This window comes from Manacus candei, unplaced genomic scaffold (genome assembly GCF_025592945.1).
Source record: "Manacus candei isolate 608988 ecotype Guabito, Panama unplaced genomic scaffold, ASM2559294v1 h1tg000047l, whole genome shotgun sequence".
Lineage (NCBI taxonomy): Eukaryota > Metazoa > Chordata > Aves > Passeriformes > Pipridae > Manacus > Manacus candei.
Window position 1 is genome coordinate 10,144,244 of NW_026138095.1, and position 17,555 is coordinate 10,161,798.

At 52.0% G+C, this 17,555-nt stretch overlaps 1 protein-coding gene across 3 annotated transcripts in view; it reads right to left on the reverse strand.

Annotated features, from left to right (window-relative positions):
• Window positions 1-2,396: 2,396 nt before the first annotated feature.
• The window catches only part of CDRT4 (CMT1A duplicated region transcript 4), a 28,819-nt gene continuing 13,660 nt past the window's right edge, over window positions 2,397-17,555 (reverse strand). For all 3 annotated transcript variants that reach the window (XR_007906240.1, XM_051797576.1, XM_051797578.1), the window contains one exon: window positions 2,397-2,851. Coding sequence is in view for 2 of the 3 variants with exons in the window: in XM_051797576.1 (XP_051653536.1) it covers window positions 2,475-2,851 (377 nt within the window). In the remaining variant the exon portion in view is untranslated. The remainder of the gene's footprint in view (window positions 2,852-17,555) is intronic.

The following is a 17,555-nucleotide window of genomic DNA, read 5'->3' on the forward strand; positions in this document are numbered from 1 at the left end:
AGATGTGCCCCCCACACTGGAGCTCTGTGCCAAGGGGGGGCAGGGGGACAGTGCCCACAACCCCCCCAGTCCCGAGCAGGACAGACACAGCCCCAGCTGGGGCTCTCTCCCAACTATTTCCACCACCACCCTGGCAGCAAGGGGGGAACACACGGCACCTCTGCCTCCCTTCTCCAGGATCCCTCCCAGGAAACTAAGTCAGAAACTGAGGTTTGTTTATTTATTCCCATTCCCGTGGCTCGTGGCCAAAGCTGAGGGCTGGCAGGAGGGACAGGCCCCTGAACAGGGGGCTCGTGACGTGCTGTGGGTACGAGGGTGCCCGGGCTCAAAACAGGGCAGGGAACAAACTTATTTTTGCATCCACAGAAAGAGGTAATTTCTCTAATTTTTTTTTTTTTTTGGTCATATTTTCTAATTCCTCACATTTTTTCCCTGCAGAAACCCAACACTGTTTCCCAAAGCTGACAAGTGGCACCGGTCCCACAGCAGCCAAAAATCCCCTGATCTGAGAGTGCAGCTTTGGGAACACCATTAGATGCAGCAGCAAATACTGCTGATTATAAGTTGTTTATAACTTCAGTGAAGTTTTCCAGGGCAAACATTGTCCTCAAGCAAATTTCATTTTGACAGGAAGCAAAAAACACCTGCCAATTCTTTTTTTACAGCATCACAAGGAAAGTAAAAATACTTTGTTTCAAGTGCTTTAAATGCTGAAATGATCCAGCACCAGCTCAGTCCCTGCAGAAGTGGAATCTGAAAGCAGAAGGGATCACCCCTGTGGGAAGGGGTGTCTTTTGGTGTTTTCATGACAAGAATTCCCATATTTGCCAGTTAGAAACTCCAGGGAAATGTGAGGTCACATCCCCAGCAGAGTCCTGTGGGGAAACAGGTACAAGTGGCACCTCCTTCATACCTCTGCAGAGCTCCCTCTCAGGTGTCTCCTCAGCAGTGCTCTTGCAGGAGGAGATGCCCCCCCTCAGGAGTGCAGGCTGGTGTAGTTGGTCACTGAGCAACCACTCAGCATTTTTGCCCAATTTGGACTTCACTCAAAGCACAGGATGGACCCACTGTAGCAGAGCTAGATACACTCTCAGAGGGGCCTGCAGGCTCTGCTGTGCCAGCTGGAACATCCTAAAGGAGGAAGGTGGCCACAGAGATGGTATCAGAACACTGGGTTCTACCTCTGACAGCCAAAAAAATGATGAGGTGGTGCCTTTGCAAATGGTTTTTAAAAGCCTGGCAATAATCCTCAGTGCTGAGGGCTGAGCTGGCACACATCAGCAGCTGGACACCCAGGATGGGCTCTGCAGTGTCACACTGGGGGAAGGACTTGCAAAAATTCATGTCCCCCAAGCTGCTTTAGCCTCAGGTCATCTGTAAAAGTGAGGAGCAGCAGCTCATCTGCCAGCTGATTAATCAGCTTTGCTGCTGCATCACTGTGCTTTTAATTGACCTGTGTCCCATACATGGATATCATAGAATGGCCTGAGTTGGAAAGGACCTTAAAGCTCATCTCATTCCACCCCCTGCCATGGGCAGGGACACCTTCCACCAGCCCAGGTTGCTCCAAGCCCTGTCCAACCTGGCCTTGGACACTTCCAGGGATCCAGGGGCAGCCACAGCTTCTCTGGGCAACCTGTGTCAGGGCCTCCCCACCCTCACAGGGAGGAGTTTCTTCCCAATATCCCATCTATCCCTGCCCTCTGGCAGTTTGAAGCCATTGCCCCTTGTCCTGTCACTCAAGGCCCTTGGAAATAGTCCCTTTCCATCTTTCTTGTAGCCCCTTCAGGCACTGGAAGGCCACAATTAAGTAACCCCAAAGCTTCTCTTCTCCAGGCAGAAATCCCAGTTCTCTCAGCCTTTCCTCATAACTAAAGTAGTAAATGCAGCTTGGTCAGACCTGACACCCTAAGGACAGGCAGGCAAGGAAAAAAGGGACACAAGCACAAGGAAATGCCCACTGTAAACTCCTCTCCCTTCCAGTCCATGCTCCTTCAGCAGGACACAACAGCTCCAAGGAGCTGGGACACCAATTCCCAGTGCACTTCTCCACTCATCCAACACCCCCAGAGGCTGTTCCCCTCAGCCAACCCCCCCATGGGTGCTGGCACTCTGTGCTGATGCCAGCAGGGTCACAGGAGCAGAGAAGGAGCCCTGTGTGTGGGGCTGTGTGGGCGTTCAGGCATCTCATCTCCATCCCCGGCCCTCGGGGGCAGTTCTGAGCAGCAGAGCTGCAAACAGCTCCTGCCATGTGAGGCAAGACCAGCAGCAGAGGTTCTGGTCTCCTCCAGACCTGAAAGCAGAGAGCACAGAGTGCATCACCACCACCTCCTGTGCTCCTCTGCTTTCATTGACATGGGGCTTTTAGGAAAAGACTCAGAAAGTTAAATGCTGTTTGCATGGGTAGTTTAATGGACTCCGGAAAACACACAAGAGCATCTTCTTTCTTTGCTTTGCTTCCAGCTGCAGGCAGATCAGTCCTTCCTGCTGGCACACACCAGGTTGCTCCATGGCAGCACACGGGAGGGAGGTCTCCTTGCAAAAATAACCCTGTTGTAAACACACTGTGATGGCAAAGTGCTCTGAGCCGGGGGCATTCCCACAGAGTCCTTCCCGCTCCCAGGGCTGCTGCCTCTGCTCAGCACCTGGGGCTCCTCCTCAGGACCATCTCCTGGAGGCTCCATGTTCTGCTCTGTCTGTGCAGGGGGGTTGGATGGAGCCTTTCTCTGCTGGTCCTGCTCAAGGAGCCTCCTGACCAGGGGCCCTGTGTGGGTGACGTAGGCAGGCCCGGGGCGCTGGATCTGGATGAGGTGTCCCGGCAGCCCCACGTTGGCTGAGGGCAGCACAACCTCTGGAACCCAAGAAACAGATACCATGAGATCCCAGCCCGGCTTCTTCCCTCTCTGGGAAGGGTTACAAAGAAGGGTGACACCAAGGATGCTCTTGGGAGCCAAAGACCACGCTGGGATCAGCGATGGCCGTGGAGGGCCAGGCAGCACTAAGGGACAGCAGTGCTCTACCCAGAGCTACTTTGCATCAGGATCCAAATAAGCCATGCAAGAAACAGAGATATGTCCATACTTTCTAACCCTTGAGCCTTTATTGCTATCTTTGAGCACAGGAGGAGCTGCAGGAGGTCAGTGTTACACCAAGAAACAGTGGGAAAGAAAAGGGGGTGGGGTGGAGATCAGCAGTTCTTGTTTCTGCAGCACTGACCCAACCCAAGGCCAAGGCAAGCCTGCACTGAAGACCTTCCCAGTCTCATCTTTCTGTCCTAAACCCCTTCATCACTCAAGTCTTGCACCTCATACACAAAGCTGGCAGAAATGGCTGGAGCAGTTAGACTGAGCCTACTTGGGAAGATGTCTGTCCAAGGGAGGCTTCAAAGCAGAAAATCCAGGAAAAAAGTCATGCAGGAAAGGAAGATGCATTCAGACAGATCTTGGATGATGAGGTCGTTGGTATCAGTATTTTTAGATACAGAGTTTTCACCTGACACAAGGCTTGTCCTTACCTCTCGTGCACTATTTTGTATTTTCAACTGGGGATAATTCTGCCCTTCTCTCCTGCAGAGGGCCAGTCCTTTGTGAGCCAGCTGAGCATGTCAGGGAAACACCCAAAACTGCAGCACCCTGGGGTTTGTCAGGGCTCTGACATTCAGCTGCAGTACCCAGGGTCCCCTCAAAAGTGCCAAAAAGCTTTGGGTGCTCAGAGGGGGGACAGCAGGGTCAGAGCTGGGAATGAGGTTTCTCCCAAGGTCCCACCACGAATTAACACCAAAAGGCTCAGAGCTCCAAGATAGGGTTTTAGAGAAATGAGAGCATTTAAAGACTGTAGTAAAAGATAATCTGAAGCCTTTAAAGTTGTAGGGACAGAAGGGAGGAGGGAAATTGTATTTTCAGTGGTGTCTGCACCAAGCCACATCCATCAGGAAGAAATTTTTTACAGAGGGAGTGATCAGGCATTGGAATGGGCTGCCCAGGGAGAGGGTGCAGTCCCCGTCCCTGGAGGTGTTTAAGGTGAGACTGGATGTGGCATCAGTGCCTTGGGCTGGGAACCACGGCGGGGTTGGATCAGGGGTGGGACTGGATGATCCTGGAGGTCTTTTCCAACCTGGTTGACTCTATAATTCTATGATTCAGGTTTCCAAGCCTGAGATCGTGCACCACACTGCTCCTGCACCTCTGCCCGTGCCAGGGCTGGCTCCAGGTGGGCTCTGGGTGTCATTAGTTTACATTCTGGACAATAACATTCCTGACAAACTCCATTCTTAGGGGCTTAATATTTTCTCTTGCAATTATAAACTTTTGAGTAACTTGTCGAAAAAATGGACTTTCTGTTTCAGAAATTCGTGCTGAATTTGTGTGGCCTCTTCCATCTCCTAAAAGCAGGGCATTGGAAAGTTAAATTAGCCTATTGGGTGTAGCAGATGAGACAAAGACAAAAGTGATATTCTCTTCTGAACTGGGAACTGGGTGAATTTCTCCTCTCTTCAGCCCCAACACTGCTTGTTCCTTCCTGGAGACTCCTCTTCTTAACAGGTAATTTGCAGATGATAACAGTAAGTGATGGGCTGCCTAAACTCCTCGACTCACTTCCCCCATTACTGGGATTTGTGGTGGCCTGGACTGAAGACTGAAAAGAGCATCTGGTTATAGCCAAAACACCAAAAAGATGCTATGTGTGAAATTTAAAAGACATATATTCTCATTTTTCTGTGTTCTGCATGTTCACTGCATACCTGTGGAGAGACTATAAGAAGGTAGACTTGAGGAGAAGTTTCCTTGCAAGGCACAAGCTTGGAAATGGATCTCAGAATTTTTGGAGCAGACTGTGTGTGGGTGTAGGCGAATGCACCTGGATTCTCCACTGGGCCTTGTGTGTCTCTTGACCAAAGAGGAAAGAAAATACTGAGGGTACTCCCAGAAATACAGGAAATACAAGATAAACAGTCCAAAAAGTGCTTTGGTTACTAGTCAAAAGAACAAATGGGAAGAAAGCAATCAGGTGGGAAACGTCAGGAATGTGCTTTTCCACAAGCCGTGCTCCCACCTGCGCTGCGGGAAGGCGGCCGCGCTGTCCCGGACACAGCCCAGCGCTCCCGCCGGCAGCTGCTCCCATGGCATCCCGAGGGCTGGGGTCTGCTCGCCTTCCCCGTGCTCTCCAGAAACAGCGAGCCATCCTCCCCGCAGGGAGACGTCCCACATCCAGCCAGGACACCCCCGGGAGCAGCCCGGGCTCTTCCCCGAGCCAGGAATAGAAACAGCCTGACGTGTTTGCACGAGAGGGGGAAACAAAACAAACAAACAAAAAAAGTTTCCATGCCAAAAAAGTTTTAGTGCAGCGAAACTCTGTACCTACCCCCTGTGCACACACGCTCAGCCCGAGCAGGGGGAAAAGCCCAACCAAAAATAGTCTTGGTTTAAATGATGAGATTTCAGACAGTGGCACACTCTGTGCTTGAACAGAATTTATTTTGACAGGCTGAGATAGTCCATGTCTCTTGGAATGCCTGTTCTGACTCACTGTTTGGAGTTTTTAACCCTTGTTGCAGCACTGTTTTTACTGCTGAGTTCATCAGGCTGATGGGGAGTAAAACCACTACAGGAGGGTTAAAAAAAATCTTGTTAAAGGACAGTTTGACTATTTTCAAAGTGTTTCTGATGACTGGGGAGTTCTGGCTCAGCCCATTCTCCAGAGAGCTGGGAAGGACAGCAGGCCACCCCCAGCAGAAGGAATTGGGGTACCAGGAGCTGCTCTGAACAGGGACCCATCGGCTTGATGATGAGTGTTTTCATGTGTGAGGTAAAGCCCTGCAACCTGGTAATAAACCAGCAGGATCAGACACAAAACAATGCTTAGTGAGGCACAAAAAGCTGATCTGGAGCCTTTTCCCCACTTTTATAGGCTGTAGTTCATGTCTTTGTAAAAGGAATAAACACACAGATGCCATCCAGGGCTGAGCTGTGGGGATAACAGCAGAAGCACAGCCCATGGAAGGAGTTCCATATACCCCAGAGATGCAGCAAATCCCTCCCACCTGCTCCCAGCAGGACCCAGAGCCAGTGAGACGGGTGCCAGGGGGGACAAGGAGTGTGACAGTGAGGGCCAGAGCAGCACCCCCAGCTCCTCACCGTGCAAACACAAGCCTAACCTGGGGGAGAAGTTCCTGTTCCTCACCACCAAACAGAGCTCTCCCCATGTTCTGCAGAGCAAACAAAGATCCAGCTCAGTCCCTGAACCACCAGCTGTGCACTGGAAAGGCAAGGAGTGAGCACAACGAGGTGGTGGAGCAGGGAAGGACAGGGGTTCTGGTGCTGGGCTGTGGCTCCAGCTCCTCTCACTGCATGCCTGGAGCCTTCCCTGCACTGAGCCAGATGTTCCCAGCTCAAAGGGCTCCTGATGTGAAGACACTGGCTGAGCTCATGGGTCCAGGACAGAAGGACATGTGCATGCACCAGGCATGTCTCCCACATTTGTTTAATCCTGGATAAATCCTGCTACTCCAGGGATATTCATGTAGGCTGGGGTTTCAGAAGAGCCCTGGGCTCAGTTGTGTTGCTACAGCACCATCTCACAGGGCAACAAAACCTGATGGACAGCACCCCCAGTTTGGATATTTGATGATGTGGGAACATTGGTGACAGGATAAAGTCTGGATACCCACCAAATGAATTTACCTGTGCAGTGGTGGGTGCTTGGGTGCAAAGAACCTCAGACGAGTCCACAAGGTCTGCCAAGTTGCCCATGTTGGAGTGAGGAGACAGAGGCTGGTGCAAATCCCAGATATTTCTCCTCTGACCTTATCTCTAACCCTTCCCAAACCAGCAGTAACTAAAGAAGCTCCAGGGAAAGGACACACAGAGTCTGGATTCATCAACTTTCCTTGGATTACATCTCTGATGTGAGGCAAGCCACCCCAGAAGGGACTCCTTCACACCAAGGGCATGACAGGAGACAGCCAGATGCCACAGCAGCACTGGAGCTGAAGATGGGAATGCAAAGATGCCAAGGGAAAGCCCAGAGCTGACAACACCTCGGAGCAGAACAAGAGGGGATCATCAGCCACCATTTGTTATTTACAGCCTGTGCTTGGCTACTGGCCTGGAAGGGAAATGGCTCCACAACATCCCTGGGAATGCTCTCAGCATAACTGAGCGTGAGCTCCTCTGCCTCAGAAGCACCTGCCAGGGAGTCCTGTCTCCAGGACTGTCCTGGGAAAGGCTTCCCAGAGCAGAATTGGCTTGGCTTCCATCCCATTGGAGGCACAGGATTGTTGCCTGCCATTACCTCCCCCTGCCTGGGGTCTGTCTGAAGCTGTCCACACCAAGGGATCAGCTCGTGACCTGCTCCAATGGGAAGTGCTCCAGGCTGGACATGGCTTGGAGCAACCTGGGATAGTGGAAGGTATCCCTGTCCTTGGCAGGAATGAGATGATCTTAAAGGTCCCTTCCAACCCAAACTTTCCTGGGATTCTATGATTCAGTCCAAAAATCAAATCAAAAAGCCTCCTTTGTCCACCACAAGCTGCCACCCCTGCCCAGCTCTGCAGGATCAGCAGCAGCCAGGCCAGAGCCAGGGACCCACCTGAGACCCTTCCCACTGCTTTGGCAGCACAAGCCTCCAGCCTGCTCTGTCCAGCCAGGCTATAAATCAGACTCAGGTTGTTTGGACACCAGAGGAGCCCACTCTGGAGAGCAGAGTTTAAAAGACCCAAACACTGATCCTTTTGTGACACTAAAAATGGGCAATACCAGAACTTTACAGTTAATTACAGAATTACAACTCCTGTGAGAATGGGGACGCACATGGACAACTTTAAATCCACATCAAAGGCTTCTGAGCTTCTAGTGATTGACAGTGAAAGGTCCAAATTTCTCTAACTACATCCAAAACAGCATCACCAAAGCCAGGCACTTCCAAAGTGACACAGAAGAACTGTCACACAGAGAACACAGCTTGTCTTTATTAACCAGAACATAAAGCACATGCTAAGTCCTGTTCAGGCTGTCCCCAAATTTCAGATGTAATTATCAATTCATGGCTGTGTTATATACCTGCCATTGCATTAGGCCTCATTTTATTCCTTTCTTTTACCTCTCCATGATGAGGAGGAAACTGGAGACAAAGCCCTGTTGCTAAAAGCCTTGGTCAATAAACATCTCCCTCCTGATCTACAACACTCCACTGATAGCACACAAGGGAGGCAGTAGCAGGGCAATAGCAAGGTAACAACCACTGCTTATTTTGTTTTTATTTTCTCCAACTGCAGGTTGAGATATTCCCCGTAATAAAAGGGAAAAAATCTCCCCAGAGGAAGAAGGGAGGGTTGCTTTTTATGAGAGACATAAAGCACCCAGCACTTTGCTTCATGCTACAACTCATGTGAATTTGCAGAGAGTTGCTGGCACTGGGACAGTTTTCACACTCTTATATTTAGAGAGACTCGCCTGAAAAACAGCCAAAGCTGTCGCTTATAAATCAAATTGTTCTGACAGTGCCCAGAGCAAGCAGTAAAAGCAAATAGAGGGAAATGAAATTACATGTTGCAGAGGGGACTCTGTGAAATAATAAGCTTTTATTTTCTGTTTTTTAAAGTTCAAGATAATTAGAACTAACTCTTTCCCCCCCCTCTGTTCTCTAACTTGTTTCTAAGCCAGCCCCTGCTGTCGGGCTCTGGGCCCCCAGCCTCTGCTTCCCAGTCCCTGGGCTTTGGACATGTGGTTCCCATATTCTTGGCTGGGGTACACAGGCCTGCAAGAACTGACATCTCCACAGGGTGGGGTGGAAAGGATTCCACATGGGGTTCACTCTGGACATGGGAACCAAGGCACACACCCCTCCCCAGCAGCTCGTGGGCACCCAGATTGCTGCAGCACAGTCAGTCCACGGGACACCCAATCCAGTGGAAAGAGTCTTGAGAGGGAGACCCTGTCACCCTGGGACATGGTTGGGGTGGTGAACAGGGGGGTGCTGGTTCATGGTTGGACTTGATGAGCTTAGAGGTTTTTCCCAACCTTAATGATTCTGTGATCTTCCACTGACATGGGATTTCTCACTGGAACTGAAGCATCTGTTTTTCTTACAACCAAACAGAAGTGTGGCACAGAAAACCCCTGAACTCCACTGGGAAGACATCAGCAGCTGTGGCCCTTCTTCCCCACGCCCCTGGGAGCCAAGAAGCCTGACAGGCAGTACTGGGCACATCTTAACCCTCTGTTTTACAACCTTGGTTTAGCCTGCATTTCTGGGGGATCCTCAGGAGAGGAATTTCCTGCCTCCAAGGCTCCCGTCCAAGGGCTTTGCAACCTCTCAGCTTAAGCAACACAAAGAGAACCAAGTGCTACTCTGCCAGAAGTAAAATTCAGACCTTCCTCGTCCTGTAGAGCTCAACAGCAGTTTGCTCTCAGCTTCAGCAGGATTTTAATTTGACACTCAGCAAGAAGCCAGAGAGAACAGCAATTGCAAGTTCAGCTGCTGGGAATGAAATAAAGCTGATGAAAGGATAAGAGCAACAAAAATCCCCTTTATTCATTCATGTGATTTTACTGTTTGAAGTTCTCCATGAGCTGCTTCCAACCCAAACTCCTCCCCATCCATGTGAATTGGAGGCTGTGATAAAGATGGAAAGAGATGATCACAGGCTGTGAAAAGGGCAGGAGAAGGAATGGATGAACAGAAGAGGCAGCAAGACAGATTTGGGAAGTCAGGATCCCATGACAGATTCCAGGCAAGGTGAAAAACCTTGTCTAGGTGCTGAGGCCACAGTGAAAAGCCAGTAGGAGAAACAAATAGCTTGACAAGTGGTTTACTGCTGTTTATTCCAGGGTGGACTTGATCCAACATCAGGTGGAGTTGACAAGTGCCCATCCATTCCCTTCCAGGGGCTTTGGATCCACTGGACATTGAACCATGGGGTGAACTACGATGGTTCATTAGCCAAGATCCTGTCCCAGGCCAAATACTTCTAAATGGGTGCTGAAGTGAGGAATGAATCCATGTGGGTCCCCACCACTACCTCAGCCACCCCAGGATCCACTTTCCAACCCTGAGTTTTGAAAACTGCCTGAGGAACACGAGAAAAAACCACGAGGGCTTCCCCAGCAGCAGCAGTTTGCAGGCACTGCACCCCCCAGGTTATTTTGGGTTTGATTTTGGCTTGTTTTTTTTTTTTATGGGACATGTTTGACAATGCTCCTGGTGACAGCTCAGGTTTCATGGCACAGAACAGGACAGGGAGCAGCCCAGCTCAGTGAACAATACCCACAGGAACGCATTTTTAGTCCAGCTGTGTTCTCTGCAGACACAACATTAGTCCTTCTTTCACTTCTAGTTTTTCTTCTCATAAAGGGGAAGAGAACATGGTAAAAAGAAAAAAAACAAACAGAAGGTGGAGTCCAGGATAGAAACCTCTGGTGCTACACCCGAGACGCTCCAGTGTGCACATGCAAACAGCAACCAAAATAGAAGGGGTGGTTTCTCAGCTGCTGCTGTTAATTTGACAGTCACTTTAAACCAGGGGAACATCTGACCCCAGGGTGGGATGGGTGATGCCCCAGCAAGAGATACTGGGCCAGGCTGGTGTAAACAGGGGTGAGACACCAGATCTATAGGCACAAGCTTGCCCCTGCTATCAGAAAAGCAGCACTGGCTCAAATTAAAAGCAGCTCAAGCTGCTGGTTTGTCTCTCAGCCTGGCTTTAGTCACCTTTCCTGCTGATGTCTGGCTGGTATCCCCCAGATATCCCAGCATCTCTGCTGGGAGGTGGTTGACAGGGACAGCTTGTCCATCCCATGGGTGCTGTGGAGCAGGGGGACACCCATCTGGGGGAGCAGCCAGAGCACAGAAATTCAGCTAAAAGTGCTTGATTATGTGAAAACACAAGGAGGCAAATAGTTGACATTAAGCTTTCGGGAAGGCTGTGGGACTGGGCAGTTCCTTTCAGCCCTCACACAAAGGCACCCTTTTTGTCTCACTGTAAAACAGAAATGAGATTGAAGAGTCTGTGGAATTCCTGGGCATTTTTTCCCCTGGGAGACGCAGTGGCCCCACAGTCCAACTCCAGTAGGATGGAAAGGACGAGATGTTCCTGTGTGACTCCACATCCACCTCCTGCCCTGCTGCTGCCACAGCCCCCCAAACCCTTTACACCCCCAGAACCCCCTCCCTGCTTGCAGCCTGGAGGTGCCTCCCCTCCGGACCAGGACTCACAGCTGCACCCATACCTGGAGGTGGTGGAGGGAGCCATCGCTGAATCCGTCCCCTTTTGGAGAGGGGACAGCAGCTCCACAGCCAAGCTGCTGAGCGTCTCCAGGCCAGCTGATACACCAGGTTTCAGGTGTGTCCTGGGAGCCAGGACAGGTTCCCTTGGACTCATCAGTCCACACAGACCTCCAGACCTTCCCCCAATGAGGGGCATCAAACCCACACCACCTTCCAGGCCTGCCCAGCTCCCCATCCACACCCATGCTCCTGTCCCAGCAAGGACCAGGAGATGTCTGCTTCTCCATCGGTGCTGTTTCCAACAGGGCTGAGGATTCCTCTCTGTTTTCTTCATGGAAGTTTTTGCCCCCCAAAGTTTTGTGCCCCAGAGTGCCCACAGAGGGCTTGAACCAACCCAAACCCAGCATCTGGCTGTGGACAGGGCACCTGTGGAACACAGCAGCGCTCTTACTCCACCTCCTCTTGCCTCCTACCTGACCCTCTGTGAACATCTGCCACCTCAAAGACTAAGAATTTGGCACAGACCCCACCATCCTGCTCATCGTGAAGCTCCTCACACCCCCAGGGCCCTTTCTGCCCATGTATGATGTCCCTGGCAGGCTCTGCCATGAGTGCTGGTAGAACAGGGATGGGAGCTGAGATCCCTCACCAGCAGGACAGCAACACCTCCATGCAAGTGAAATACTGGATAAATCCAACCCTGGCACAGCAGCCACAGTTTCATGGAATCACAGATTGGTTTGGGTTGAAAGGGACCTTAAAGATCATCTCATTCCACCCCCTGCCATGGGCAGGGACACCTTCCACCAGCCCAGGTCGCTCCAAGCCTCATCCAACCTGGCCTTGGACACTTCCAGGGATGGGGCAGCCACAGCTTCACACCACCCTCACAGGGAACAATTTCTTCCTAAAGAAGTTTATGGGATAAAAGTCCCATTAGCACCAGGACTCAGTGCAACTCCTGCTGTTTGCAGCCATTTCCCCACCCTACCCAGTGAGCAGCAAGGGGAGAAACAGAGTCTTCCAAGTTCATTTGGAAATCCAGCACATTTTCCCCTTCCTGCCCATGCACAGCACACAGCCAAGGGCAATAAGGTCGTTTCAGGACAGCCCCAGTTCAAAGGCTGGTGACACAGAAAATAAAACCCCCATTCTCCTGCAGCATGACCCCCCCAGTGCCAGCAGAAGTGTGTCATCCCACCAAGCACAAGGAGGGGACAGCAGGGCATTGTGCCCACAGAACAGCCCAGCACGTGCTGGTCGGGGGGAGCGCCAGGACCTCCCGCCAGGGCGGGCAGAGGAGTTGGCAGAAGAACATTCTCCCTGTTAACTGTGAGACTCCAAATGAGGAAAGAAAAAATACAGATGCACAGCCACATCTGATGGAGGCACTTTGGAGAATAACCAGTCCCAGCCACGCTGGGGCTGAGCATCAGCTCCCATTTCCCCAAGGAACTGGGAACAGCTCTCTCAGCCCTCCCTTCCCCCACCCACCCACTGCACAGCACGTGCTTTACTTGAAATCATAGAATATCCTGAGCTGGAAGGACCCACAGGGATCATCCAGTCCAGCTCCTGGCCCTGCACAGACACCCCAACAATCCCACCCTGTCCCTGAGAGTGTTCTCCAAACCCTCCTGGAGCTCTGGCAGCCTTGGGGCTGTGCCCACTGCCCTGGGGAGCCTGGGCAGTGCCCAACCAGCCTCTGGGGGAAGAACCTTTGGCTGAGATCCACCCTGAGCCTGCCCTGACACAGCTCCAGCTGTTTCCTTGTGTCCTGTCCCTCCTCTCAGAGAGCAGGGATCGGTGCTGCCCCTCCTGAGGGAGTTACACACAGCTGTGAGGTCTCCTCTCAGTTCCTCCTGTCCAGGCTCCTGAAGCTTCCCCCATTCACTTTTAACTCCTGGAAAGGATCCCAGGGGTGAAGAACAGCCACCTCCTCTGAGAAGCCAGAGGAGCCCTTTCTGCTCCCCAGCATCTGGCCAGGGGCCAAGTGCCCAGCTGGTTTTACACCTCTGATCCCTCTGGAGCACTGAGCATCCCCAGGGAGAACTGAACCTCCTTGTTGTCCACCAGAAACAAGATCAGGGTTGGGGTGTGGAGGAGGAAGCAGTGCTGGGGTGGACAATGGGCTCTTTGTCTGCCTGGGAAGGGAGACACAACAGCACCAGCAGTTCCATGCTGGGCTGGGGGGACAGAGCAGATCCGCCTGTTCCTCCTTCGCTTCCCGGAGGCCCCTGCAAGAAATCCTGGCATTGCCACTGCAGAGCAGGGCTTTGCTTGAAGAAAACTTGTTTCAAAGCTCCAAGAAAGCTTTCTGCTGGTTGGAGCATTCTTAACTCCCAGTTCGAGTTTCCCTAATAAATCCCAGATTGCTCAACTTCCACAGCACTGGGCTATGAGCTCAGGCAGCAGTTAACCCTTTGCAGCTCCAAAAAGAGGAGTAACCTCGTGTTTTATTTGCCTTCAGTGACTTTTTTGGGATAAGCTGCTCACTAGGGAAGGAGACAAATACAGTATCCATCCCCAACCCAAAATCCAGCACCCCTGCAACACAGCACACAGATTTCCTGCAACCTGCACAAAGCACAGGGCTAAAGGGGCTCCAAGAGAGCTGGAGAGGGACTTTGGACAAGAGCCTGGAGGGACAGGACACAGGGAATGGCTTCCCACTGCCAGAGAGCAGGGTTAGATGGGATATTGGGAAGAAATTCTTCCCTGTGAGGGTGGGGAGGCCCTGGCACAGGTTGCCCAGAGAAGCTGTGGCTGCCCCATCCCTGGGAGTGTCCAAGGCCAGGTTGGACAGGGTTTGGAGCAACCTGGGCTAGTGGGAGGTGTCCCTGCCCATGGCAAGGGGTGGAATGAGATGATCTTTAATGCCCCTTCCCACCCAAACCATTCTGGGGTTCCATGATTAAGCTGTTTGTGGCAGGGAAGGGACGTATCCAGCATCGTGTCCTCACATCTCTGACCTTCTCCTGCACCTTCCAGAGGTGCTGCCTGGAATGGCTGTGGAGAGACTTAACTGAACACAGCAAAGCAGGAAAAGCAGGGAGTGCTGCCCCAGAGCTCTCAAAGCACTGATGGCCATAAAAGCCTTCAAAACCTCTACAGAAACAGCCTCCTCAGCATTTTCCTCTCCATCCAGGCTTCCCTCCAGTCTCTTCCCACTGCTCCTTAGCCCAGTGCAGCAGGCTCAGCTCAGGAGACACCAGCTCAGCAGAGGCTCCTCACCCTCCTCCAGCACCCAGCTCCACCAGGGAAGAGCCACCACCATCCCAGCCCAGCTCAGACAGGCATGTCCTGAGGCCAAGGGGACAAATCTGGCCCCACACAAGCCTCCTCCCCAGCTGCACTCCCAACCTGCCTCCCCTCATCTCTCCCCTGACTGACTCCAACCCCAGCAGTCTGGGGGCTCAGGCTGTGTTAAAATCACCCCACTGCTAATCCTGTTATCCACTGGGGTCTCTCATACCCCCACTTCAATTCTGATGTTTGTAAACACCCTGCTGATAAAAATAAACCCAGTGCAGCAGAGCCATGCACCTGGAATCCCAGCCAGAGCATCCCCCTTGGAAGCCCTATGGATGCTCCACTCCACAGTGAGGAAGAGCCAGGATACCTCATGTGTTTATGAATAAGCACATGTAGTTTGAGCTACACTTGGTGACTCAGCAGGATTTTCCCTGGAAATGAGCTGGCCTGGGGAGTTATTTTAGTGCAGCTTCTGTTTTTAGTGACTCTTGCAAGACTCCCACTGTGACTAAGCAAGGCAGGAAACCTTGCTGTGGGCTGGATCTTCCTGAAAGCTCACTCACCCATGGAATTTCACCCATGGAAGCCTTCCCAGAAGAGTCAGGGATGTTGCTCCCTATGTGCAGATCAACATGCAGAGTTGGAGCTTTCATAGTTCCCCTGCACTTGTGTCCTCCTCTAACACAGGCACGGGACACCCCTGTGGTGGGTCTGCAGGAAAACACACCATAAATCCCAGTGTTTGTGCCTTTCCAGTCATGTGGGGCTGTGCTTTCTCATGTTGTCTCCCAGTTAATCCCCCAGGAATGCCATGGCACCTCCCCAAGTGCTCTGGTTGGTAACCCAGTGGTGCCAGGGCAGGGAGAGCATCCAGACACGTGGTGACAAGGGACACACTGGAGACCAAGGCCACCCTGTGACCACTCCCAAGGGGTGCCTTATTTGTGACATCCAAAGGCCATGCCTTGGAAAGCTTTCCAGGGAAAGCTGTTCATCTCCCCGTTCCCCAGCCCCAAATTTCACCCTAATTTTCCTTAATCAGCAACAAGCTGATGGAAGTCATTACAAGCCTTCTTGGTTCAGCATCACTCTGTTCTACTTCAGCTTCTGGTGGGGAAATCAGAGCTAAGTAGGGTCTTAGTGCTACTGAAGAGCAAGCATTGACCACATTTTCCCCAGGAATCATTTTCCTAAGATATTATCCAGTATGTCCCTGAAAGAACAGTCAGTTTTCACTTCAGGGTGACCAGTTCAGTGGAGCATTTTCCATCCTTATTTCTCCAGCAGACACACTGCCCCTTGCACAGGGCTTACAAGCACCTCCGTGGTGATGCTCCAAGTCTTGGAGTTGGAGCAGAGCACAGACAAGAGTCCTGTCCCACCAAGGGGGTCTGCCCCAAGCACAGCTTGTGTGCAAGACTTCAGCAGCTCTAAACCAGCAGTACAGGCTCTTTCCAACCTTTCCCAAGTAGAATCATGGAATCCCAGAATGGTTTGGGTTGGAAAAGACCTTAAAGACCACCCAGTTCTGCCTCCTACCATGGACAGGGACACCTTCCACCAGCCCAGGTTGCTCCAAGCCCCGTCCAACCTGGCCTTGGACACTTCCAGGGATGGGGCAGCCACAGCTTCTCTGGGCAACCTGTGCCAGGGCCTCCCCACCCTCACAGGGAAGAATTTCTTCTATAAAGCAGAAGTAACCAGATCAATATTTAGGCAGCAAACACTGAGCTTCCTGCTGTCACAGCCACATTCCCAGGCTCCTCTTGCACAGGGATCACAAGCACATGGAGTTGGCTTCAGGGAGGCTGTAACATGCAGTCACCTGCAGTGTTCTCCCAGGCACTGACACAGCTCCAACACCTCCAGTACTCATACAAGCAGTAAAAAACACAGTGCTGACAGTTAAAACACACCCTGCAGAGGGGAGGGACTGGATTTGGGATGAGATGAAATCGCAGACCTGAAGGGAGCAAGAGCAGACTGGCAGCACGGGCAGGGACAGCAGCTCTGAGGATTAGTCAGAGAGTCAAAAGTTCATATTATTCCCACAGAAGGAAAGTGCTGTGAGGGCACTGCACTCAGGTTAAGGACTTAAACACAGGGGAAAGGGGATGTTCTTGGCCAGGGCTTCCCCCTCACCACACATCACTTGCCCTTTCTCCATGGGCACAAAGCCCCGGGGAAAACTTGACACGAGGCAAGGTCAAACCCAAAATCCAGGGAGAGATCAGCACCTCCCAGGCTGGGATCTCAGTCACCATGGCCAGAACACTGGGCAGCAGCCCACTGAGTCCCATCACCCAACAGCACGTGGATGGGGCCATGCACCCAAACCACGTGGAGCCAACCCACTCCCTGCCCCCACACCACGAGTTCCACGGAGCAGAGCCACGGGGATGGGACAACCTCAGGGGTAGTGCTCCAAATCCAGAGGCTGAGCATAAAGCTGGGATGAGGTTGAAGACTGGGAGGACCCCCTGAAGTCCACCCTCACCCAGAGAAACAGCTCAGCCCCCAGTTCAGAGGGATGTTTGCAAACCTCCAGCTCGCCCGTGGCCCTGCACAGCCCGGCCCTGAAGGGGCTGCCAGGAAGAGAACAGGCTGAACAAGGGGGGTCTGGGGCAGAACTAGAGCTGACATCAGCCTGTGGTTCTCAGGCAGCAAATGGGAGTGATGAAGTTGCTGGGGTGGAGAGCAACAAGCCTGGGACACCCAGTGCTGCTCCCAGAGGGCCTTCCTGCCTCCTTCCCTGGGAGCTGCCCACCCAGAGCATCCCTGTGTAAAAATTCAGCACATTTTGGATATGAAGACAGGCACCTTCTCCCACATTTAATACAAATTCAGGTACAGAGAGATGCTGAAGCACAACAAAAACCTCAAATCCAGGCACAAATCTGACTCATTTACAGTCAGGTCTATCTATAGCACAATGAAAATTAAACCCACGGACCAACAGGAAGTAAAAGAGTGTTTTCTCCTTCCTCACATCCTCCTTACTGTTGGGTTGTCCTCAAACACCCCAGCAAATGCCTGAACAATGCAGGTTACAGCAACACAACAAGGAGACTTGGCCC